Below are 24,984 nucleotides of genomic sequence, written 5' to 3'. Positions count from 1 at the left end.
GGTGGTTTAGTAAGCTCTCCTGGGCAAGTTGGTTATCAGTCATTCATAGCTCAGCCAGATGAAGTCTGGATCAGCTGAGTGAAAAGTCTGTAAATGCATCAACTGCTGACTGCTAAGAACAATCGCAAGTAGATATTAAGGTCAAACCAATGGTACACAAACTTATAAGAGATTGGTTACTTTTAAAAAGTCTTCTAAGTTACAAAGCTGTGATTTTGATTGGCTATGTAGGGTGAAGTTTTGGTTGAGGATATCCTGTAAAGGAATATTCAATTTTTTTGGTTTTTTTTTTTACCAAGTAAAGTGCTTCAGAACTGTTAACAATGTTCAAGTATTGTAACACTCATCTGTAGGATGAGTTTTTGGAGGATATTTGTAAAGGAAATATTCAATTTTTTGTAACCAAGTAAAATTGTATCAAAACTGTTACAACGTTGAAGTATTGTTACACTTCACTGTCAATGGTCTATTGCTACATTTGCATATTGCCCATCAAATCAAGTATATGGGTTTGGTGGTTCAAGGGACCCTCCCACATGGATGTGAGTGGTTACTGTTCAGGGCCCCTCTTTTTTGACACAGTTACATAGGAACAAGCTTGTGCTCTGCTCATGGTTGATGCTCTACCTAGGTGCTTTATCACATACTTGTTGAAGTAGCTTAGGCTGTCGGCAAGCTGAGGTTAATGGGTACAAAACACACTACAGAACAAAGCATTGTTTCACCAATTTCTAACTGTTTACACAACCGACCCAGGCTCTTCAACATGGCCAGCTGCTGCTTGAATGACTGAGACTGAGAGTAGACTGGGCGGCCTTTAGGCTCACTGACGCCTGTTATCAAGAAAAGCAATAATGGATGGAATGGTGTCCTTGATAACTCGACGGTACATAAAGCTTCCTGATGCTTCACACATGGTGCACAAAACAGAAACAGCCTTGATTGTTACCACCTGCAACAAGAACATGCAATGTTAGGTGGGAGACAAATGAAACAGTTTACTTCTTGTTTAATCATGGTAATTTGTGCATGTTATTAACGGCACACAGTCATTAGCTCTTCAGATTTGGTCACATAGTAAGTAGGTAAAGTCAGATCAATGTCAGTATCTGAGAAACTGAGCACCTAACCTTCCCCTAACCAATGATAATCAACTGATAAAAAAAATTGTGTTAATGTTGGGTTCAGGGAGGGGTAAGCGTGCAGTTGCTCAGATACTGATATTAACCCATTAAGTCTGTACTTGAGGGAAAGAGGAAAAAAAAAATTGTCAGATTATGGTATGACAGTTTTTGCCCTTTTGACAAGGCACTTTTGCAAAATTGCAAACAAGGAGTTGGAGACAATGGATAGAAACAAATAAAATAATGAGAAAAAACTTCCATCTCATTTACCTGTTCATCATCTGTGAATCTCTTAACCATTGGTGGCCACAAGCGATGAATCATGGGAAGGAGTTGGTCTTCTGACTGGCTAATGGCCTGAACACCAATGTCAATTGTATCCAGCACTAAGAGAAGTAGCCATGGAGACTTTGATGACAGGAAATGTACACACTTTTCCAGCACCTACATAACAAAAAGTAATCCATGCAGGTTTCATACCCAGTTATACTGGATTCCTTAGAAAAATTCATTAATTAAAGATCCTTTCATACAATTTGCAATAAAACCATCTTTCCAAACCCAAGTGCAACCATCTTGATGTATTAATATCAATACTATTTTTGCAAAAGAAACACAGAGTTGCTAAGTGTAAATTGGCCAGTGTTAAGAGTTTCAAAGCTGATGTATCCAGTATTAGCCTGCTCTGACAAAGGACTAACACTCAAAATAGCCAGCTTTGAAACTCTATTGGTATTATTGGTATTATTGACCCAGTTGATAATACTAAATTACTTTGTTATACCCTTCCACTGACACAGCACCACAGTTTCTTTAGAAACTTACCCACTTTAACCGTTCGCACCCTAACATCAGTATGCATATTCTCCACACTGTTCTATAACTTTCCTAACGTGGTGACAAGGAGAATTTGTTTACCAGTCAAGAACCTCTTTGATTGGTTTCATTCCCTTTATCCTTGTGACCTTAGTGTTTGATCCAGGACTGATATTGCACGCCAAGGAGAAATTAGATGCTAGTCTCCATTAGGGGTTCAAGTTGTGGCGTTTCAGACTTGATGTAATCAAGAGACTGTTACACAATGTAAATGTGCATAATGAAATAATAAAAACAGCCTAGGATTCATTATTTAGTCTCTATTTTCTCACTTTGCTTTTTTCTAAGCCTTGAAAACTAGTTTAAAAATTTCATCTCTTTTAACTAGATTCCAGAAAAAAGCCCACCACTAAGACAAAATAATATTTTACATCCATACATTGCAAACTGGCTCACCATTGTTTACATATTTAACATGTCTTGGCACTTCAGGTTTCTTGTCTGCCTCAAACTGTTCCTCTTCAATCTTTTCCTCCCAATCTTTTGCTTCTGTTCCCTCAAGGTCTTTTTCATCCACATATCCCATGGCTTGTTGCTTTCTTTTGTGATAATCCAAGAAATATTGCCGTATCTGGTCTGGTGTTGTGTTAGTATCCTCATCTTTGTTAAACTCAGAATTCTGTCCCTCTTGACAGATGCTGATTGGTTTCTATGCAAATCAGCAAGCATTAAGTAAAGAAAGCCTACCTCATCACAGTCAAGAAAAACAAATGAAATAAAAGATTTGTATGAACCCCAGTCTTCTTTATGCACCATGTGGTCCTGGCAGAGACACTTTCAATTAATTCGTATTCTCCCCAGGGTTGTAAAAAAGATTTTGAGTAACCAGGCTGTGAATTACAAAGTAAACAGCATTAAGGGTCATTGACACCATGATTCCCTGCTGAAAATTGAGCTAAAAGCCTTTGGAATAACTGGCAAGTTTACCAGAATAAAAAGAGAAATGAGCCAGTTGTTGGATCATTTTGACCAACCTGTCTCGCTGTCTAGGAATTTTAACCAAATCATTTGGGGCAAACTACAATGGACTACATCAAACATACTGTCCAGCAGAAGTAGCAATACTCCAAGCAGTAATTGATTCAGATATGCCCCAGAAGTTATGGATCACTATAAGCTTCCTTATACCCTAATATTCAAGTATCAACCCTTAATATACTGACACTATAATTATGTGTCTTAAATATTTCTACAAATAAAGAATTATATTTTGTAATGAACTTGGTTGATTTGTAGAAAAAAAAAAGGTTTGTGAGTACAACTTGTACCTCTTCCTTAGGCTCCTTGATCACTTCTTCTTTCACTGGAGCTGGAAACCACTTCTTTATCATAAGAACCAGGACATTTAACACTTTCATCAAAAGGTACAGTAACTCATCAGGATAGAGATCAATAACTGAAAATATATCCATGAGGGTGTCCTCGATAATGGAAAGAATGCCTGGGTTACTGTACTGGATCATCACTCTTAGCACAAGGAGCTTGACAGTTCATGAAAACATACTTGAAATCCAGAGATATAGCATTCACTAGGTAGTCAGCATTTCTGGAAATCAGGTCATCCACTGATTCATACTCACAGCTCTGGCAAATCTTCACCAGAGTCTCATATGCTGAGCGACTTACAGTGGCATTGTCACTTCCTAGCTTAGCCATGATGGGGTAAAGAACCTGCATTAAAATGCCTCAAATTGCAAAGGAATAACAGTGGAAAACACTCCGATTGCTTCCAGCAACAAACAGCTGAGTTGCACATTGCTATTCAAAACTTCAAAAGGTAGTGCTTTTCGTAACTTGGTCTCTTTCTTGACAGTGAGGAAATCATGTGGGTCTGTTGTGACAGGTTTACGTGAAGGCATTACTTGAGGATTTGATGTCACCAAGTTCCAGTTAATGTCTGAAATGTACTCAGTAATTAGGAGTTCTACAGTATCATGAACCTCTTTATAGTTTTTGCTATGGTTTTTCAACAGTTTGTGGTCATCTTCTGTCCCTGCAGGGAAAACAAAATACCAGTAACTATTTTTTCAATTGGCTTCTAGGAAAAAATGTAGAGCCAAAATTTCCAGTGTAGGGTGTTTCAGGATTTTGAGGTGTATCAACTTATACAAAGTAATTAATGCACGATATTTGTATACCTTTCTTGACAGATTATTGTCAGCAAAAGTACTGAAACCTTGGTTTCAAGCCGCACGTTAGTCAAGCAGTAACTTTCCTGTCATGAATAAAGCTGAGGATAACATCAGCTGCACTGTGCCAACTAAATTAATTCCTAATGAACAGTTATACATTTATTGAAATACTATCAAAAACATTTGTACGTGGGTCATTTCTTAGTTTAACTTAAAGCATAATTTATCATAAACAGGTTCAGAGGTTTAACTCAATTGCAAGTTTCAAATTCCAAGATTCAAAGGTTCATGTGCTTGGAACATTTTAACCAAATAGCTCATGGTCTTGAGTGTGATCAGAAAAATCAACATGATGTCCAAAATGACCTTTCTTAACTGCCTTCAGCTTTCAAACAAATTGGAGACCCTGGCTTAAAACTAATTTTCTACATCTTACCATTACAAAAAGTTGTGTTACTATCTGCTACTCCTTGTGAGGAACCCACTACAATCTCACTCAAAATATAAACAGCTTGCTTCTGGTACAGCTTTGATTCATGAAACAAGTCAAGGAAGTGATCAACCACAAGAGGAAGGTTGCCATGGTAACCAATGGTACGACAAATTTGGTTCACAGCCACCTTAACTTTTTCATCTGTGAAATGCTTGAAGTGGTATTTTGGATATGTGCTGGCTGTGAACTGGTTTACTAGGTATGACATTGGGTTTTGTCCTTCAGTCTCTGATGGTAGAACTGCTGTTTCTGACAAAGATGGTGTTTTTTCTTCTACAATTCCCACATCACCAACATCAAACTCTAGAACCTGTAAAAGTTTGAAGGATGAAGTAAGGCCTGTTTTTGGGTTTCCATAGTGCTCTGCAATTTTACAGAAAGGACTAGCTGTGCTGTAAATTTATTCTATCTTATAAAAAGGTGGAATAAAAGTGTTGTTGCCTCATCAAACAAGAATTAAAAAAAAGACTGCTCTAAAGACTTGAGATTATTGTCATGAACAAACCTCGTGATATATCCTATAAAACATACCTATATTCTAACTTGGCTATTAGTACTGATCAGTTTTTCTCTTAAAGGGGTTGTGAAAGACTAGTACTCCAACATGACATGCTTTGCTTTAACATAAGTCATCTATGGATGCACTAATACTGACAGCTTTGACTCACATAACTTTGAGAAGTATCCCCACATGGGGAGATTTACAGTTCATGATCCCAAACTCTTTTTGCAAGGCACTATAATATGGTGTCACCCTGATCATGTCCACATGTTGTGGCTAATCCCATGCATGGAATGATCTTATAATCTACACAAAATTTTTTCAGCACTCTCTACCACAATTTTCAGGATCTGCCCCTGAGTTTCGCTAATTTTGATAATTTCAGATTTCATTAGAACTTGAAGACTGTAGAGAGGTAAAAATGCTGTTCCTCTTTATCACTTATTGTTAAATCAAAGAAACTTTTTTTCATGACACCTCTATTCTATTCTAAACATTTTGCAAATACACTGTACACATATCAGAATTTTAAAGTTCCTCATACCTGAATCAGGGCAAGGGAAAGTCTCTTCAAATAAGATGAAGAATTCAGCAAGTTATAAAGCCGGTTACCAAGGAGGCTTAAATAACCAAGAACAAGGTTAAGGCTTTGGATTTTTTGAGCATCATCCCCTGTTCTCATGAGTCTAGGGAGTGATGTCAATGCTAAATGAAGATTCTCCTCCAACATGGAGTTCAGTGGGCTGGGACCTAGTAAATTAAGAAATAAAAAAAAATTAATACAAAAAGACAAGTGGATCTATTTTGACTCAGTGTCTAGTAGGCAAATAGTCTGCAAAATCTGTTCAACAACGCTTATAAACAATTAAAAAAACTTATTTGACTTTGGTCATGGATGGCACTTTTCCTTTATAATACCTGGTTTTACACAAAACCATTACCTATAGAAGGCATAACTTTCTGGGGTAAGGGGTAAGAAACTACGGTGCTGAATCTGTGGTGGGTATATGGGATAATTTGGTTCATCATCTGATTGATACTGTATGTTTGCCATCGTATAGAGTTTCTAAAACTGATGTTTTGAGTGTAAGCCCTTAGTCAGAGTGAGAGATAAAACACAAGCTTTTAATTAGAAACTTTCTCCTATGGCCAAATTTATATCAACTCAAATTATCACGTGATAGCTATACAGCTTAACCTAGTTTAACTTAAGATAAGATATCATTAAAGCACATTGAACATGAACCAAAAAATGAAAGCATATGGTAAGTGCTCTATTATTGCACTTTTTAGATCAATATCAGTATCTGGGCAACTGCCCACCTACCCCTCCCCTAACCCAACATTAACCCTAACTTGTTATTAATAGACTGTTGTTGGGTTAGGGGAGGGGTAGGTGGGCAGTTGCCTAGATACTGATATTGATCCCACTTTTTCATGTTTAAATCACAACCAGAAAGAAGCCTAATAAGTTTTCTAGCTGTACCAAAATAGGCAAAGCCTAAAAACATAGATAACAGTCCTCACCATTTCCAAGTCTTTCAGAAAGTTTACTTAGGGCTTTTTTACTGAGTGATGCCACTTGTGAATAATCATCCTCAGTCAATCCAACCAAGAGATCCACCAGAGTGGATGCACAATTTTCTAATGAGTCCTTGCAGTTTTCAAGAAGTTTGTCACAGAACTTTGCCAATGAAAGTCGCACTTTCCAGTTAGAGTGTGCAGAAATGATACTAAGTCTTCCAATGACAACTTTTAATTTTTTTCCTGTCTCCTGAAACCATTCTAAACTTCTGTCAACTTTTAACTGCTGCAGTTTATCGTTTCCTTCTGGATTTGAGCTTGAAATTTCTTGTTTTGGGTTTTCTTGTGGTTCATTACACTTATCTGCAGTAGTCAGTGACATAAGTTGTGTAATGATGTCTTTATCCTCTGATTGTTTTATTGGCAAATACTTATCATTCATCACTAAAGAAAGAACGTCCCCCCACACAGAGATGGCCTGGGTAATAACCGCATGGCCTTGTTTAGTGTCTCCTGTAATAATTCGGCATAAAGCTGTTGAAATTCCAGGTACAAATGAAGCAAATGCTTGTGCTACAGAATCCTTGATTGCATCTTGTAATGCGAGCCTGTCATCTTGCTGCTGAGGATCGCTTCCGACCTCTGACTGCCAACCAAAGTTTTCGCTGCAACAAGCCAAATAACTGAGGCACTCAAGGGCACACACTCTTAAATTTCTGGCTTTCTCGTTTCCTGACAATGCCAACAAGACGCTCACTGAATGCCCAAGAACTGGAAGCAGACGTGGTGAATAAAATGCACCTCTAACCACAAGTGATGAGCTCTGGAGAAGGCAAGAGAGACATTTGACGACATTCAGCTTAAGTTCTTCGGGAATGTCAGCCAAGTGACCCGGACCCCCTTCCCTTGAACTTAGAAGCATGCACATGTAATTAAACATTTCTTCAAATGTTCTCAGCTGACAAACACGTGCACGTCTAAAGAGAGTTTCGATGCATCCAACAGCTGTTTCTTGTACTTCGTTTGTAGCATTGCTGCTCTGCAAGGCAAGTTTTAGAGGAAACAACACGTACTCTACCAGTTGGGTGAGGTGCGCTGGATTTAAAATCCGTAGTTTAGCCTCCAAATCTTTGATGTTTTGTGGTGAAGGTTCCTTTGAAAGTTTTATACAGACAGGCCGAAGCTCTCTGAATGATTCACTGGGATCAGGAGCCATGATCCGCAACTCGAAAACACAACTCACACTTCTACCGCCATTTTGATTTTCTGGTACAATGTGTCTATATATGTTGACATGTTGTGTCCCTCTTACCGAGAAGAGGGGATCTGGGTTATAGATTAGAATAGGGGGTGCGGCCGGGGGATGATGAGGGGAGTGGAAATGCCTCCACTAAAAATTAGATAGCCATTGCTTTGCATCGTTATGTTGTAGTTCAATTTATCCTTGGTTCAAATTTTATTTTACTTTGTTTCAAACTCATTATCATACATTACAATACCCAAAAACAAAAGAAAGGCACATTTGAACCAAGGATAAAATTGAACCACAACAGTTACACTGAGCAAATCTGACTCCATCCTTGTGAGGAGTTACTGCCTGTGTAAAAAAATGCCTGTATAGGAAAATAGAAATGTGCTTACCTGCTGCCTGGGAGAATTTCTGGGAATAAATGTGGAGGGTAGCAGCTTGGCCTTCTGCCAGATTACTTGTCATTCTTTGGTTGGCAGCTACAGTTATAAACTCAAGAAATGATGCCTAGCCACAGATGAAATCTAGGTAGCACCAGCCCTTCATCAAGGATAATTCCCAAAACGTTGGCTTTTTAAATTCTGGTAGGGTGGTTTACCTTCCTTTATCAACCAACCTCTTAGCAGGACACCTTTTATTACTAACATTTGCATTTGCATTGCGGTGGCCAAGTTCATATGTTGTCTTAGCTTGTTCAAACGGTGACCCTGCTGTAAGTGGTAAAGTTTTCAAGAAGGTCTTGCCAAGAATGTGATCTATTGCCCATCCATTTTCCAAATGTAACACAAACAATGAAGAATGTAATTGTAGTGTTTGTTCCTATTTGGATAAATACTTTAGCTATTACATAATCTTTATTCTATTGGTTTGCCCACCCTTGAACACAGTCATGTGATAATGCTCAATATCATCGTGTGTAATAAACTCCATGGTATTCTAATAAAGCAGTTGTGTAGAGCACTTGGTCTGTGCACACTTTACTCCATAGTGGTATATAATGAACCCTAATACACAACAGTAATGACTACCACTTTACACAGATCAATTCACACTCAGATCTTTGAACACAACAAAGCCTCCTTAAAAAAAAATTTATCAGTTTTTATTTACAATTTCAGGTCTTAAAACTATGCAGTCATTGAAAATTTCTCCTTGTGTGTCCATTCCACCAAACACCAACAGTAATATCTCTCTATCCTTTTCTTCTGCAGTTTCAGCTGTACTGTCACCTGATATAAAACAACAGATAACAGAAGACTGTATTAACTTTTTGTTTTACTTCAGCATTTGCTTGAAACATCTCACACTTTTCTTTATTTAACAAGGACATTATAATGCATTATGCTGTCATGACATTGGTTAATGGAAAATTCACCATTGCTGTGAGTACCTGATGGCTTAGGAATTTCCACTGCACAAAGAGTGTGATCAAGTCGTGGTGCAGGACTGGGTCCGTCAATTGATATCTGTGTCCATCTTAAGGTTTCTTAAATAAAGAAAAAAGCACATCAGTCATTACCTCAGATATATTTAAATTATTAGAGGTCATAACAATTATACTTTCAACAAATTAGTATACAGTTTTCTGAGGGCATTTTCTTTCAGTGGATAGTGAATTTCAGAGTAGTTGTGCAAATAGCTGTTTACTTTAATTAACATTACTATCTAATTGGTCAATGATGGATGTACAAATAGGTTATCGACAACAATATGGGTTTCTGTATTGTTTTATAACAGATTTTGAGTACAGTATTAAAAGATGGATAAAACAGTACAACTTTCACATTGCTTAGTTTGTGTACCACAATCATTGTCTACAATTTTAGGAACATGCTCAAGCATTTTCAAAATTGTTGCAAAGTGTTTCTCCTAATGTGCTCTAAGAAAGTACAGAGTAGCATAAGAGAGTGATTTTCATTGAGGATGTAATAATCAAAAGAATCCCACAAACTGCCTGTGTATTTGTGATTTATGGTCTCTTCTAGTGATTTGAAAACTTTTCAAACCATCACGCACCACAAAAACACAAATGGCATTTGCCTTCATGTGTTTCGTACACTAAGTTAAAAAGATAAAAATTATCAACCTGTATCTAAAGAATACACATCATCCAATGCAGCTCCCACTGCACTCATTCCACCATGGATAAACACTTTTTTTCCTATGGATGTTGCAGCATGTGCTGTGCGCGAGGATGGGGCATGACCCTTTTGTTGAATTTTACTCCAAGTGTGATTCACTGAATATAAAGAGATGAGTATAATTTTCAAAAGTACCAGTAAATTGGTTTACATCATCATTTAGTTTCCAATAAAACATATTTCATTCCTAAAAATTAATTTTTAATAGTTTATTGGGCTTGTCATTTGATTCTTTTAGGATCTCATTCAATGAATGACGAAATTGATAAACTACAAAGCAAAGGCCATTTTCTCCAGGAAAATTTCACCAGCAGCTGGCACTTAGCCCCAACACTGATGGAGTATTATAGGTTTCCTCTTACCAGTGTCAAATTTATAGAGATCATCAAAGATATTGGTGCCAGCCATTCCACCATGAATATAGATATAAATTCCGACTGCCACTGATATGTGACCATGTCTGGAACATGGAGGATTTCCACTTACATCAGGTTGACTCCAGCTGTTGTCCTCTGAAAATTAACAAAAATATAGATATATTAATTCCTCATTAGTAAATTCTGCAGCATTCAGTACCTGCAATTGTAGAGTTGGAACAGTTGTAAAAACACTTTCTTATAAGATGCTCAGTTCATGAAAAATGGGAAAGGGGGTGTGAAGGAGGTGACTGAACAGACACTCCATTTTTTTGTTAACCCTTTACACCCTAACATCAGAATGCATTTTCTCCATACTGTTCTCTATACATCTCCTGAGGCGCTGATAAGGAGAATTTGTTTAACAATCAAGTTGATGATCATTTCCTCTATTCTTGTGACCTAAATGTTTGATTCAGGGTTGATAATGTAAGGAGAAATTGGATGCTGGTCATCCTTGGGGCTCAAAGGATTAATATTATATAGGCATTTTGATTGGTTCATACTTATGATCTATGGGAGGACGGACACATGGATGGCATAACAATTGGCAATGTTTTTCTTTTTTACCAAATAAAAGAAATAGATTGCATGTTGCTGTGTGTCTGTTTCAGAATAAATCACAGAAGACATCAAAATGTGGTTTACAACATTCATGACACACTTGGCTGCACCTCACATACCACTTTTTAGTTCTTACCACATACTGACATCCTCCGTTATCTATTACTCAACAGACACATAGCTACATGGAATCTATATGTTAAACTTGTTGTAATTCACAAAACCATATCATATTAAAAAGTTAGTACAACTAGCCTGGATTCAAATACTTTGATGTTGCTGTTTACATAGAAATTATAAGCACAAATTCCAAACAATGCTTCTTAACATGTTTCCACGTCGTTCCTGAACTCACCAGCATTAAAAACGTGTATTGCTGCATCAGGAACAGGGTCAGGACCACTTAATCCTCCACCAAACACATAGAACTTACTGCCAACAGATGCCATGCTGTGGCAGGTTCTTGGTGATGGTGTATTTCCATGTGTTTCAGCTGTTTCCCATTTGCCATTTTCTACCAAGTAGTGAAAAAGGCAACTTAATTCAACTGATAATGTTTTAACATCTTTAAGTTATTGACTGCTTTTCTTAACATTACTGTCTCTAACTATGTTTCAATCTTACTACTTGTCATAATTGGTAACTTTAGGTAGAAGCCACAAAACTTTAAATATGAAAAAATCTGTTTGATTCACAGTGTACCCTTGAACTTAACAGAGTTATACACACACTGGTACAAGGTAGTTTTAATTATCAAGTGATAATTTTGGGGGAGTTTTATTTTTCTTTAGACCATTTTTGCAATTGCTAAAAATTTTTTTGAAGCAGTAGATGCTCGATTTTAGAGTGCTAAACTTAATCTTATGTATGAATAGATAAAAAAAATAAAAATAATAAAGGAAACAAAACAAAGCAAACTTGGCCAAAATTATACCATCTTGACGAAGCTCTAGTTGAGTGATGAATACATTTTAGAGTAGCTTTATTATCATTACGAGTACCACGTACCTTGGTCAAGAATTTGAACGTCATTCAAGTTTGTGGCTTGCTGAGCTCCACCAAATACATAAACTTTCTTTTGATCACAATCAGGAATAAAAGCTGAATGTTCATAACGACTGCTAATACCTGGCCAGTCTGGTTTACTCCATTGAAACTTATCTACAAAAATGAAACAATAGCTTAACAACATAGAACGTCTTTATTCCCATATGTTGATTATAAAAACTGTTTTAAATCTAAAGATAACTTCCCTCCAGGTTGAAGAATGACTGGTACTATTAACAAGAGCAATCCTTTCAGGACTTATTGAATATCAGTAAACACATACAATTATACAGTCGAACCTCGATTATCCGGACTCGTGGGGATAATTTTAGGAAGGTTTTTTCCATAGGAATATAGGGACTCAAAAACTTTAAAACAAACCTAGATCCAATATATACACATCGGCGAACGATCCATCGGGATTGGCGCCACCAATAACCAACACACGAGGAGGTTCAGAAACGAAATTACATGTGTGGCCTACTCTCACGCATGGGACATCACCTTCAGGCGACAGAACATACCATACGTTTAATTTTGGTGAGTCATTCCTCTCAAGTATCGGAAGAATCTCCATTTGCTGTAATTCCCGATGTTTCTCCTAATGTGTTTCGGTAAGTTTAGAACGCCTTCAAGTTGCCGCCATTTTGAAACTGAGCCTTTCATAGATCAGCAGTTACTCTTCGAAATATCTCATGGTTTATTTTTTTTCTAGTGCCAGTTTCTTCTCGTTCTTAACGTGGTAAATCCAAAATGGAGCAAATTATTATTGTGTTTACACTTGCTTATGTGCTTGTGGCACTGTGTTTCATAGCACCTCCGAGGGAGTTCGTGAGTGCTGGATTAACTGTACAAAATATATTGTCCAGTTATTTAGGAAGTGAAGATATGGACTTCGTTGGTTATCATTTAAGGAGGACCACATCGACACTTCTCCTTCATTCGTTTCTTCCACTTGGTGAAGTTTTTCGAGTGCTTCTTGAATTTTGAGCTTCTTATTTGCTTTGAATAATCTTTAAATTTTTGGGCGTGGTAAATATATGACACTTGGGTATTTGTCGCAGGGACTAGGAAACCTTTTAGGTCAAGACACAAGATGATAATTTGTCAAGATTTCCCATTCTTCATTATAAAAGCAATTCTTCGAGAAAATAAATTATATGATTAAGATAAACTCTACACGTGGTTTAATTACTAATTTCTTATGATCTATTCGAGGACAGAGGCGTGATGTCATGCATGCGTGACGTAAGAGGTCTCTATCAACAACATTTTGCATTTTATCATAAAAAACAAATACATTCCATGTTGCCGTGGGTCTGTAAAGTAACACATCACAGAAAACGTCAAGATGTGATAAGAATATCAGTATGTGACACACTTGGCTGTGCCTTGTGTGCCACCATTTTGTTCTTACCACTTTTTGACATCATCTGTGATCAATTACTGAACAGATCTAGAATCTATAAGTGAAACAATTTTATGATGTAAACAAAAGATTAATGAATAAAGGGGGTAAGTTTCTAAAGAAACTGTGGTGCTGCATCAGTGGGAGAGTATAGCAGGTAATTTAGTGCTAACAACTGAGTTAAAAACGTAAATTGGCCACCATAAAGAGTTAAAAGGCTGACATCAGAGTGAAGGGTTAACACTCTGATGAAAGGCTATGTGGAAGGGCTAATGCTTGAAATATCAGACTTTTAACTCTTTACAGTGGCCAATTTACGTTTTCAACTCAGTTGTTAACACCAAATTACCTGTTAAACAAAAGATTACTTTGGGACTATTTATATTATACCTATTTGATACTGATGCAAAGGGCTTTTTTTTATTTGTCTTACCTCAGGTTACTATATTGGCTTAGGACTAGTTTCACCTGAGCTCCATTTATTCAATCCAGCCAGAGGAGGTGGTGCAGCAAATATACTGCTACTGGTTTGCTTGGGTATTGTTCTTGGTGGTGTCATCTGTGCTAGATATTGGTCTTGGAATAAATGGTAAGCTTGTGCATGAAGAGAAACCTTATTCTCCTTCTTTTTTTAATAGCAAGACTGTTTGAACATTACACTTTCATTGAATTAAGTGGAATGAGCTATACAAAATAAAAGGAACCTGAGGCAGTCTGGATGGCAAGGCAAAGGAAAACATAAATTTCTGTCTTTCTTGAGAATTTGGCCAATGGCTGGATGTGTCAGCTATCTCTAAATGTATTTTGCCTTTACTTATTTGCTCTGACAAAGGACTAATGCTTAAAAAGTTGCCTTTAGAAACTCTCCATGTTGGCTAACTCACGTTATATACTCAATTAATAGAGCAAATTACTTTGTAATACCCCCCCAACAATGCAGCACCATGGTTTATTTACTTAGAAACTTACCTCTTACATGTATGGCTTTTACAAATCAGCTCTTACTAGTAGCCTTAAGTTCCAAATAGGACATGAATAATTTCCTTCTTGAGTCCATGTTCTCAAACTTTTGTGATATTTTAAGTATGGTGAGAAAATGTATGCCAGTATTTATGCATGTATGTATGTATGTTAAAAACTTTCTGTTTCTTTTTTCACAGGTCAAACCATCCATTTGTGAAGCTTTTACTTAAACATGGTACTCCATGGCGAGCTGTTGCATCTAGTGTGAACATAGAGTTCCGTCGCATTACTAAATTCTCATCAATCATTGGGGGAACAAGTCTTTACATCACAGATTCTTGGATTGTGAAATGCTCAGCCTATAAAGTTAACATTGCACATCAACCTGATGTTCACCTGTCAATCATTCATGCTGAGGACCATGACATTTCTCATGAGAGTAATGTTGCTGTGCAGTTCTTGAATATCAGGGTGTCCAGTATAACTCCAGGTGTTAAACCTTTTGTGATCCGGCTCAATTCTACAGATTATGGTGACCTGAGAGAGAAGCTACAAGCCCCAATTAGGAATGCAAGAAATGTTGTGATACATCAGTCACTTAGTGATAAGTTTCTTGAAGCCTTCAAGGAGCAGGTGTCCCAAAATGAAGTGTACCAGTTACAAGAGGAGGAGGAGGTCAGCTGGAAACTGCATTTTAATTTCAAGTCCTCTCTTTATGTCAGTGAGATCAGTTGAATTGATCTCAAAAATCATAACAATTACCCCAATTAACACTCATGTATAAATGATTTAGTGCTCTCCCACTTAAATAACCCGCAAAGCAAGACAAGGCATGAAGCTGATTAAGTTAAGAGTGAATTGCCCTCCCTAATCTCATTTATTTGAGCATGTAAGCATTAATTATTGGACAGTTGTATTAAGCAATCAACAAGGATTATGTTTTTGCTTGAAAATGTTCTGATGAACTAAAAAGTGTCTGTTTATTGACAGTGGTTGTTGTAATCCATTTTCTCAGCAAAAAGGAATCTCTGATTTAAAAAAAATAATTACATGATGTAAACTTCTTATTTAGTAATTAAGTATACACTGTTCCTGTGATAACATTATTTTTAACTTTAATTGATCAAGTCTTTTTTTAGTAAATGCCTATTCATGATATTTCATTAATAGCTGACAAAGTACTTTTATGTTTTACCCCAAAGGAACCAGAGCCTTGCATTGGTTGCATGCAACATCCAGCAAACATTAAACTACAAAAGATGTGTGCATTGTCCGGAGAAGGAGAATGTGTCCCCTGTTATTGCAGGCCAATGTGGTGTATAGACTGTATGGGGAAATGGTTTGCCAGTCGCCAGAACCAACAAGAGCCAGAAAGATGGTTGGCTAGTACCTCTCCTTGTCCAACATGCCGAGCAAAATTCTGTATGCTGGATGTGTGTTTTATTACAAGATGACAGGCTAAGCCCTGCTTCATATTTTGGAATTGACTGACATGTTTGTCAGAAATTAATGGTTCTGTAGCCTCAATTGCATTGCATTGTTAAATTTTAAACATATCCTTACTCAGTAACTATTTCACAAAGATTTAACTTACTACACAATTTATGTCATGAAATGCAAATGCTAAAAAAATAAAAAAAAATTTAACATTCATGGGCATAGCTGATTGGGTTATACTTGAGAAGCCAGTGATTCTTTCCTCCATCACTTTTTAAGATATGTCTTTTCCAAGTCAGTAGCATAAAAATACTATAATTTAGTTTTACATAAGATCCAAGATCCATAAGACATGAATATTTTTGAGTACTACATTTAGGTACTCCATTTGTCAGTCCTTCTTGCTATATAAAAGTGAGGCCATTGATACACTATGAGGGGCAGTTACTTCATGCAATGTGCATTGAAAATCAACTGTGAAACCCCCCCCCCCCCTTGTGAAAATCCTAGTTTTGCTTTTAATCCTCTGATCCCTAAGAGTAACCAACATTACCCCTGAATCAAACATGAAGGTTACAAAAATGTAAGAGATGATAATCAACTAAAGAAGTTCTAGATTGTTCAACAACTTCTCCTTGTTCGCATCTTTAGAATTGTATGGAGATCAGTAAGGAAAATATGCATATTAATTTAAGGGTGTAAAGGGTTGAATTTTCATGCCACCCATTATTTTTACTCCTGGGTGAGAGAGACAGTGTGATTGTTAAGCTTCTTCCTCAAAAACACATCACAATGGTGCAAACAAGTCTCTAACCCAGACTTCTCGATAAGAAGTCCAGCAATCTAAACACTAGGCTGTGGTGTCACCCAAATAGAATCTGGGTTGGCTGCATGTATACAAAACCATGTTACCCATGGCATTTGGACAACAACTCATCTTGCTTTAAAGAACATACCTCAGGATTGATCTTGGACACATTTCAGTGACAGTTCAAACAACAGAAAATGGCTCAGAGGAAGTGGTGTCAAACTTGTCCTGGATGTGCTTACTTGGCGAGTTGCATTTGCTGAATAAGAGCCCCTAATCCTTCTGCTTTTCACCTACTGTGCAAATAACAACTTCTAAACTAATTAAACACATTAGGAAATCAGTGATCTGTGTGGATTATTGTGACTTCTTCCTGCCTGATCAAAGTGTTTCTTCAGAGAGTTGGACATGGGTTGAAGTAACAGAAAAAACACAAGTCTTTGACTGTTTTCTTTGACTCATACCAAACAGCTTTAAAATGTCTTTTAATATCAGGCTTTTGTGACTGCCTATAAGAACTTTTCTACATGTTCATATATACGATGTAACACTTTGTAATGAAAACTTGTTTCACTATGAAGAACTAGTCAAGGGTGTTACCATGTTTGATCAGACTGCCTCTTTGACATGAAACGTGATGATTTGTAACAACAAACAACCATTTGGGCCTTCAATACCACTCTCTGATATTCTTGTTGAGACCTATAGGTTACAAAACTGTTCAGCTGATCTTTCTCGCTCTATAAACATTAATGTCTAATTCCTTATCATACAAAACAATTTCGTGGTGAAAGTGTTTTGACAGAAGTTTAAAAAACCGCATATCTCTGTCATAACGTAGTTTACATGACAGTAAGACAACAGAATTTCTGTCACACAGGTCTAGCAGAGTTTTCAAAAGATCAGGAAAAGTCTCTTCGATGTAAACTATGTCTGCACCTAAGATATACTCGAAAGGTGGCGAAAACGATGCCACATTTTGTCCCCATTCTAGTTCTTTTATCTCAACAGTCCTCTGGTCCTCGCCTAGGTTTCCCTCGACGTTCATTCTCGTTACATTCAGAGCCATTTTACGATCTGTTATAGTCACTTTGCCCCCTAAGAAACTTGCTACAATTCCTGCAACACCAGTCCCAGCTCCAAGTTCAATTACTTTCTTTCCTTGAAGTTCAGGGGCTTTCTTCTCCAAATATCGACCAAGGACAATTGCTGCATCCCAAACGACCGCCGCAACACCAACTTCATTCCAATTTTGGAAGACTGTCAAAGTTCTTCCTGCAAATTCGAAGCTTCTTTCTTTGGCTTGGAAAGGGGTTAGGAAAACTGATGACGGGTCGTACGGAACTATGGCCATTTGCGTGAAATTAGCCGGAGAACAGGGATTTGAAATAATGAAAAAACAAAACAATAACTGTATCATGCACGAAGTAGACCACGGTAATGTATGAATGTCGTAAAATACTGGCATAATACGTACGAATGGAGATCAGTGGAAACGGAGCCAAGTCTTTGTGCGATGGAGAACAAATTCGATCAGGCGTACTTATCCTTATCAGTTCCAGTCTCCTCACATTCATTTTCTGCGAAATGGATTAATTTCAGCAATGATGTGACGGAAATTACAGCTTGTGAAATAACAGTTGGGCTTTGGCTGTGCTACTTTATTCTCTGTCTTGTAACAACAAATCAGAGAAACCTACCGGGCCGTTTATGCCATGCGTTGCTGAGATACCCGAGGTCAAATGGGATCCAAAGTAGATGCGAAAGTGGTTCTTCTGGGAAAGGAATTCAGTGGAAAAACCAGCTTAGTTGAAAGATATTTACACCAAAGATTCAACGATAGCGTTCCATATCAGAATGTAAGATTCTCCTAACAATTAAGGAATGTAAACAGCTCCATCTCTATATCGTGATTCTGGTCAAGTGAAGCATTTGTGCCGTAACATGACCGACCTAAGAAACTATCATTGGCCATTTTCTTTATTGTCTACAAATAATACAGACTGTTACTCATAGTGGGGTGAAGTTAATTATCTCAAGAATTATGATAGTTGTACTGTACAATCGTACCGATTCTCTTCTAGTTCAAATGAAGGGATATTTAAAGAGAGAAAGCGGTAGTCTCCATTTTGTCTTGGCTAGGGGAGCTCGCTCTCTAGAAGTAAATTAATAACAAAGATGATTCGAGAGATCTATTTTCCTGTCCGTAGTTTTCTGGGTAGTCAGATTTGTCAGGGTTGTCTTACTGTGGAGATTTGTGGAGTGTGGAAAGATGAGGTAGAAATGAAGCTGTTGGTATGATCTTGGTCATGTACATGAACTTTGATATATCACATTTTTAGCATTACATATGCTGAAACTAAATAACAGGGAGAATCGTAATAAGAATGTCTACAATCTGGTCGCATTCATTTTATTTGTTAGTCTTCAGTCCTCTCTTCTTGCTCTCTCGTTTTTTTTCACCATATTAAGTGACTGGTTTGCACAAGTGATAAATATGTTAAGGTTTGTTTTGATGTTAGATTGAATCAGATCACAGATTTTATTCAAGGTGTGTCTCACCAGTGACAATATTTTTAACAGCAGAACTTTCCACAGCAACAATTTTTTGTTCATGATACCAAAGATTTGTTCAAATATCAAATGCTGCATATGCTGATGAAGACTAGCAGTCTGACAGTCACAATGTTGTGATCCTCAATTGACAGCTTGACCCTACAATTGTTGGTGACCTAAATTCTGAGAAAAATAATGTGACATTTGTTTATCATGTTATCAAGTAAAGCAATAATCCTTGTAGGTGAGCTGCAATTTCAGCAATTGCAGAAAAGAGACCTGAAAAAATTCAGACTTTGATGGGATTTGAACCCAAGCCTCCCAAATACTAATTAGGTGCTACTACCAGCTGAACTATGAAGCTACACATTGGTAGCTAGCAACATTTCTTCCAGTGGAAGAATCTGATCACAATTAAGTTTTTTATTCATTTGTTATTTATTTATTCATCTCATTAAAGTTGTGATAAGTTTGTTGTCATAGCAATTTTGAAGAAACACCTTGATTAAAACAAATTGTTTTCTTTATTTGCACCAGACTATAGGAGCAGCTTTTGGTGCCAAGAAAGTCACTGTGGGGAGTAAATGTGTTACTTTAGGAATATGGGTGAGTTATTTATTTATTCTGCAATATAACTGTTCACCAATAGATCACAGAGGATGGCAAAATGTGTTAAGAACAAGAGAGTGGCACAGGGGGTCTGTGATCATTTATTGAACATGTACACTGCAACAAAAGTGATTTCCAATGGATAATAATTCAAAGTGTGTTTAGTTATTCAGCTAATTGTGTAATGAATAATTATCAGCAATTAAAACCATGTGAGCAGACATCTTTGGGACTCTCACAAATATCCATTTAATACAATGTGTCAGCCTAATTTGCTTAATGTGTAGTTAATTTTTCCCTTAATAGAACAGAGGTACTAACAAGTAACCTTTGAATCTGGCTGTTTAGATAAGAAAGAATAGAACTTAATGACAAGAAAAAATGTGTGCAAGTAGCTTTAATGTGAAAAAATAAAAATCCTTAGACAAAATTTCCTTCAGGATGTCTGGTAAAAATAGTTTCCTTTCATTTTTGTGTTTCCATCTGCTTGATGCAGCTGATGAGTAGCGACAAACCTAACAGGAATTTGTAAGCTAATAATTATCAGGATGTTTTAGGAGGTTTGAAAATTTACAATTTTGTTGATCAAATTTCAGCATTATTTGTACTAATTAATTACCTTGCTGTTACAGGATACTGCTGGTTCTGAGCGGTATGAGGCTATGAGTAGGATCTACTATCGAGGAGCTAAGGCAGCAGTGTTATGTTATGGTAAGCACCTATCAGATCTTTTAACCATTTAGACCCTGAGAGTGACCAGCATCTAATTTTCCTGACAGAAATACTGCTGAATCATTCATTGAGATAGTAAGAATAAAGGAAATGATCACCAACTTAGAAATCTCTGATTGTTAAACAAATTCTCCTTGTCAAAGGAAAGGAAATGAATAGAGAAGAGTTTGGAGGATATAGACACTGATCTTAGGGTGAAAGGGTAAAAGATGAGGGCAGTGTATTTTATTCATTGCTTTTTGCAAAACTTAAGTCTGTGTCTAAATACCTGAGTTAACTAGAAGGCTTTGAATTTTTTTTTTTCTTTGCAGATCTCACAGAAAAGTCTAGTTTTGAACGAGCAAAGTACTGGGTGAATGAGCTAAAAACTTATGAAGACGTAAGTATCATTTGATTATATTTTCGAAAATACATTTGGCATACATTTGGTAATTGCTTTTGTATCAATGCTATCTATCCTGATTTGATATAAAGGAAACAACATTTGAAATTGTTTGAGAATGACATTAAGTGTGTTGCATGTATGTAATAAATGTGAGAGTGAATAGGGGTCTGACAATTTTCCCAACACATACTTTGTCTGAACTCCCACTCAACTCTTTAGATCAGTCATTACTTATACAATTTTAAATGTAAGGGTTTGTGATGGTCATGAGGTGGCCTTGCAGTTAGCCTGCTGGGAGTGGTCAGTGTAACCCTGGGGGAGTGGGGATGGGAGAAGGGGAAAGTGTTGTGTTTAGTTCTTGAGCAAACCACTTAACCTAGGATATGTGATTTTTTTATTTTGTATGACTAATGCTTCCTACCTGTAGATAGCCTAAAGTTCTCAACATAAAATCTTACTATTTGCAGGGTTGCAGAATATATTTGTGTGGCACCAAGTATGACATGGTTCAAAATGACAAAAAGCTACGGCAAGTCGATTACCATTCTGCAACAGATTATGCAGACGGTATGTAGTCATTCTACATGGAACATTGTTGCACGTATTGAAGCTCAGTTTATTTCTACTGTATTCATCAATACCAAAGTAAAAATCTACTTTTTTTTGTAGAAATAAATGCCAAAGTATTTGAAACTTCAAGTAAAACTGGCCACAATGTTGGTATGTATCTATAATGAACTTTGGGTAGTGAGGAGAGTGTATTTGGTGGAGTTAACCATTTCAGACCCAATATCTCATTAATAATTCTCATTTCTGTCTGGCATACAATTCTTATGATTTAAGTTTGGAGAATTTAGTACTGGATCAACTTATAATCCCCTACTTGAAATTTAACTCAGTTCTCATTACTTGCCTGCTTGATTAAATATTGATATTGTAAGGAGTATTTCTTTCTTGGTCATTCATAGGAGTTAAAGGCTGGGTTAATAAGTAAGTTTCACTTCTGTTCCTCAGAAAATTACATAATAAGATTTCCCTTGAAATTCAAACTCTTCAAGTTCCCCTCTTTTTCACAGAAATTTGATATCCCATTTTCTGCTTTGGCCACAGACAATCTTAAACTATAATTCAGATTAACTATAACTCGATCCTGAATGTTTTATTTAAAACTATGGAATTGGAAACTAAATCCTTTGGAAGCATCATTTTAAATTCTTGTGGGTCAGATGTTTACCCCAGCCCTGTTTCTAGTAGCAAACAAGTTTGGAATAACTGCAAGAACTTGGGTATTATAATTTTTTTCTGAAGCATCCCAGCAGCCAATGTCTTGAATCCTTGAATCCCAGAGGCTAATGTATACACTCTAATAAGTCCAGCAGTTTATGATATGGACCTTGTTCTCATAATTTTTTCCCCCTGCAATTTGCTGTAAAGCAGAAACAAGCAAACCAGCAGATGAATATAAATAAGTTATTTACCACCCTAAGTCAGTCCTCATGGAAGTACAAGACCTCTGGCACAGTTTTCCTCATACTGACCTCCTGCCTGGCAAATAACATTTATTATGTAATAGTCAAATAATGAATTTCTACCAACAAAATTCATCTTCTAAGATGTAAATTCAACTTTCTTCAATTTCCTGGAAACACTTGACATTATCACAAAGTGTTTGAATGTTTGTTCTGGTGCTCTCTTTGCAGAGGAGCTGTTCTTTGAACTCGCCCAGGACTATTCAAAAGAAGAGTCAGAATTTGGTAAGTACTGTTGATGCACAGCAGTTGTGGGAAATATTCTTAAGTACCATTGAATGCTCCTCTAAATGTTACAATTATTATCATATGAAATTATTACAAAATCACCCTTGTATGGTTAGGTCCCCTAGAAAATTAGATGAAGTGGTTTTAATGGAAAATTGGTAGTAATGATACTTTTGAATGAAGAGAAAAAGATGTTTTTTAACCTTGTCATGAGGGTGAGACAGGGAAAAATTCTGAGCTTGCACAAGGAATCAAAATTCAGGCCTGGGGAATTCTGTTTCTGTATTTATGTCAAGAAGCCCTTATTGCTTATATGGCACCCTTAGATTCAGTGAATTTTTAGTCAGGGAATAAGGTATCCCTTCACTTTTTGGATAAAAAAATGGCCTTTTTATAGCTTGCAAAGCTTGGCACTTTAAGTGCTCTAAAAGGATAAAAAAGCCACAAGATGATTAAAAAAGAATCCTGACATAATTGCCCCTTATGATTATAAACATACACATTTTTAGGGCACAAATCTGGCCATAAGTCCCAAAAATCAAGATTGTCTTATCATTACTGAAAGGTAGTGCTTAGCTCACATACATGCATCAAGTAACGTTATGAAAAATAATGTTATATTGTGTTATTGATAGCATTCAGAAAACTGAATGTTGAAACTCAAGAGACTTCTAGGCTTTTTTGATTCACTCTGTTGTGGCCAATTTCCTTTTTAACTGTATCTTTTTTCTCTGCTCAAACAGTAGATGGTGAGGTGCCAACTCTAGAGTTGACAGAACATTCACAACCTGGAAGGATGACCTGCTGTGGTATAAAGTTGTGATGCAGCAAGTGAATGGCATAAACAAATTCTGTAGTTATTTTCTTAATTGGATCATCTTTAATAGTATTACTTAATATATATAGGAGTACAGTAGAAAAATCTTTTGTAAGAGCTGCTTTTATCATAAACCATCTGCCCCAAGAGATTTGTAGATATAAGGCACCAGATGTGATATGAGGTGCTAAAAATTGTTTCTACTAACCCTTTACCTAAAAGAGTGGCTACCATCTAATTGTGAAACAAATTAACTCTATCAGTACATTAGGAAATTTATAGAGAATAGTTTGGAGAGTGTGTGTGCTGATATAAGGAGGTAAATGGTTAAAAGGTATCCAAGTCTTTCTTGGACCATCTATCATGTCAAAACAAGATTTTTGCTGTCCCCATGAAGGACCTGAAGGTGATTTAGTTGATGCAAGGGTATGAATAAATTATTGGTCAGAATATATCAACACTTAGGGATGAAATGACATTCAGTGGGGTTTCAACATTTTTTTTTTTTTTAAAGTAGTCAACTGTTCAGTGTTGTGGCACGTAGGGTATAAGTAGAACGAAAGATTGGGTAAATATTATCGATTGATGTATACAAGCAACCCAGAGAAGCCTTCTTTAGTTCACTGTTCACTCTAACCCCTGACCTTACACAAATCTGGCCATATCTGAGGGGGATGTATATCTTTGAGTAACTGAGCAATGATTTCTTCCATAATTCAGAAATTATGGCTTTAAATGTGATGTTATATGCGGCTTTTCCACCGTATGTTGAGTTAGACCATTATTTTATCGATATTCTATCAGAGACTTTACTAGCGGGTACATTAATTGTCTTGGGGGGAAAACCCTCAAAAGGTTTTATTTATTACTGCATATACTTTTCAGACACCACTTCACTTCACTTCACTTCACTTTTCAGTGAACACCTTATAAGAACTGAGCTTGGTATAAAACAACAAAAGAAAAAAACATCTTTAATGCATAATGTGTAAAATTATTTTATTAAGCTCTATGACAATGCAATGTTGGATTGCAGTGCCACTAACTTCATGACTCCTAACAAGTGATTAAATCTAGTTTTAACATAAACTGGCATCAAAGGGTACATTGCTTTCCACACCGTCAATCAACGCTAAAAGGAACAGCTTCCCTACTGAAAGAAAAGCTTAACGGACCATACCTTGTTATATTTTCCTATTCAGTGAACGTCAGTTTTTTTTATCCTATAACCTTAGTTTTCACTCATCTTTTATACCACTGTGAATCAACTTTGCTACCAACGGCACTACCTGGAGGTTTCCTTTTATTTCTGACGTGATTAAAAAAAAGAAAAGTAACATGGTGATATTTTTGATACGAAGCAGCAGTTACGCCATTAGTGGAGACAGCTCAAGAAACAATTACCCAAAACAGTCTCCGTAACTTTCAGGACTCAGTTTTCTCC

General features: G+C 36.6%; 5 protein-coding genes across 6 annotated transcripts; 2 read left to right on the top strand and 3 right to left on the bottom strand.

Moving 5' to 3' along the window:
* Positions 1–660: 660 nt before the first annotated feature.
* On the bottom strand, positions 661–7,906 carry LOC131795022 (TELO2-interacting protein 1 homolog). Its single transcript, XM_066167114.1, is given in 11 exon segments — positions 661–812; positions 815–838; positions 841–952; positions 1,395–1,568; positions 2,389–2,649; positions 3,269–3,473; positions 3,475–3,685; positions 3,688–3,993; positions 4,569–4,935; positions 5,672–5,877; positions 6,655–7,906. Coding segments are annotated over 11 exon segments (3,231 nt in total). The 5' UTR covers positions 7,868–7,906.
* Positions 7,907–8,774: 868 nt separating this feature from the next.
* On the bottom strand, positions 8,775–12,720 carry LOC131794996 (rab9 effector protein with kelch motifs-like). The gene is made up of 7 exons (XM_059112553.2): positions 12,450–12,720; positions 12,030–12,182; positions 11,377–11,535; positions 10,404–10,553; positions 9,987–10,139; positions 9,291–9,386; positions 8,775–9,129 (listed from the first exon to the last, which is right to left on the bottom strand). Exons 1-7 carry the CDS (start codon positions 12,643–12,645, stop codon positions 8,996–8,998), a joined length of 1,041 nt encoding a protein of 346 aa, XP_058968536.2. The 5' UTR covers positions 12,646–12,720; the 3' UTR covers positions 8,775–8,995.
* An 81-nt stretch (positions 12,721–12,801) lies between these two features.
* On the top strand, positions 12,802–16,060 carry LOC131794995 (E3 ubiquitin-protein ligase TM129-like). Its single transcript, XM_059112552.2, has 4 exons — positions 12,802–13,026; positions 13,915–14,065; positions 14,637–15,114; positions 15,642–16,060. The coding sequence occupies exons 1-4, from the start codon at positions 12,822–12,824 to the stop codon at positions 15,891–15,893; spliced, it is 1,086 nt and encodes a 361-aa protein (XP_058968535.2). The 5' UTR covers positions 12,802–12,821; the 3' UTR covers positions 15,894–16,060.
* A 1,095-nt stretch (positions 16,061–17,155) lies between these two features.
* On the bottom strand, positions 17,156–18,237 carry LOC131794997 (protein N-lysine methyltransferase METTL21A-like). The gene has a single exon (XM_059112554.2). It carries the CDS (start codon positions 18,150–18,152, stop codon positions 17,406–17,408), a length of 747 nt encoding a protein of 248 aa, XP_058968537.2. The 5' UTR covers positions 18,153–18,237; the 3' UTR covers positions 17,156–17,405.
* A 41-nt stretch (positions 18,238–18,278) lies between these two features.
* LOC131794998 (ras-related protein Rab-24-like) lies at positions 18,279–24,953 on the top strand. 2 transcript variants are annotated; one of them, XM_059112557.2, is made up of 8 exons: positions 18,279–18,543; positions 19,778–19,846; positions 20,482–20,560; positions 20,893–20,960; positions 21,434–21,533; positions 21,636–21,686; positions 22,667–22,720; positions 23,470–24,953. In XM_059112557.2, exons 1-8 carry the CDS (start codon positions 18,427–18,429, stop codon positions 23,544–23,546), a joined length of 615 nt encoding a protein of 204 aa, XP_058968540.2. In that variant the 5' UTR covers positions 18,279–18,426; the 3' UTR covers positions 23,547–24,953. The 2 variants fall into 2 exon arrangements, with proteins under 2 accessions (XP_058968540.2, XP_058968539.2); XM_059112556.2 differs by having other exon boundaries at positions 18,282–18,543; positions 23,467–24,941.
* Positions 24,954–24,984: the final 31 nt, after the last annotated feature.

This window comes from Pocillopora verrucosa, chromosome 1 (assembly GCF_036669915.1).
Source record: "Pocillopora verrucosa isolate sample1 chromosome 1, ASM3666991v2, whole genome shotgun sequence".
Classification (NCBI taxonomy): Eukaryota; Metazoa; Cnidaria; class Anthozoa; order Scleractinia; family Pocilloporidae; genus Pocillopora; species Pocillopora verrucosa.
This window is presented reverse-complemented; position numbering and strand designations above follow the sequence as displayed.

Bases quoted from the DNA above. Each gene is read 5' to 3' on its own strand.
- LOC131794996 (XM_059112553.2), bottom strand. From the start codon at position 12,645: ATGGAGATTCTTCCGATACTTGAGAGGAATGACTCACCAAAATTAAAC. The intron at 9,387-9,986 runs GTTGATAATTTT...TCTTTATTTAAG, and splicing joins TGTGTATTCTTTAGATACAG to AAACCTTAAGATGGACACAG. The intron at 9,130-9,290 runs GTACTCACAGCA...GTTTTATATCAG, and splicing joins GGAAATTCCTAAGCCATCAG to GTGACAGTACAGCTGAAACT.
- LOC131794995 (XM_059112552.2), top strand. From the start codon at position 12,822: ATGGAGCAAATTATTATTGTGTTTACACTTGCTTATGTGCTTGTGGCA. The intron at 14,066-14,636 runs GTAAGCTTGTGC...CTTTTTTCACAG, and splicing joins TATTGGTCTTGGAATAAATG to GTCAAACCATCCATTTGTGA. The intron at 15,115-15,641 runs GTCAGCTGGAAA...TTTACCCCAAAG, and splicing joins AGTTACAAGAGGAGGAGGAG to GAACCAGAGCCTTGCATTGG.
- LOC131794997 (XM_059112554.2), bottom strand. From the start codon at position 18,152: ATGCCAGTATTTTACGACATTCATACATTACCGTGGTCTACTTCGTGC.
- LOC131794998 (XM_059112556.2), top strand. From the start codon at position 18,427: ATGGGATCCAAAGTAGATGCGAAAGTGGTTCTTCTGGGAAAGGAATTC. The intron at 21,687-22,666 runs GTATGTATCTAT...CTCTCTTTGCAG, and splicing joins TAAAACTGGCCACAATGTTG to AGGAGCTGTTCTTTGAACTC. The intron at 22,721-23,466 runs GTAAGTACTGTT...CTGCTCAAACAG, and splicing joins AAAAGAAGAGTCAGAATTTG to TAGATGGTGAGGTGCCAACT.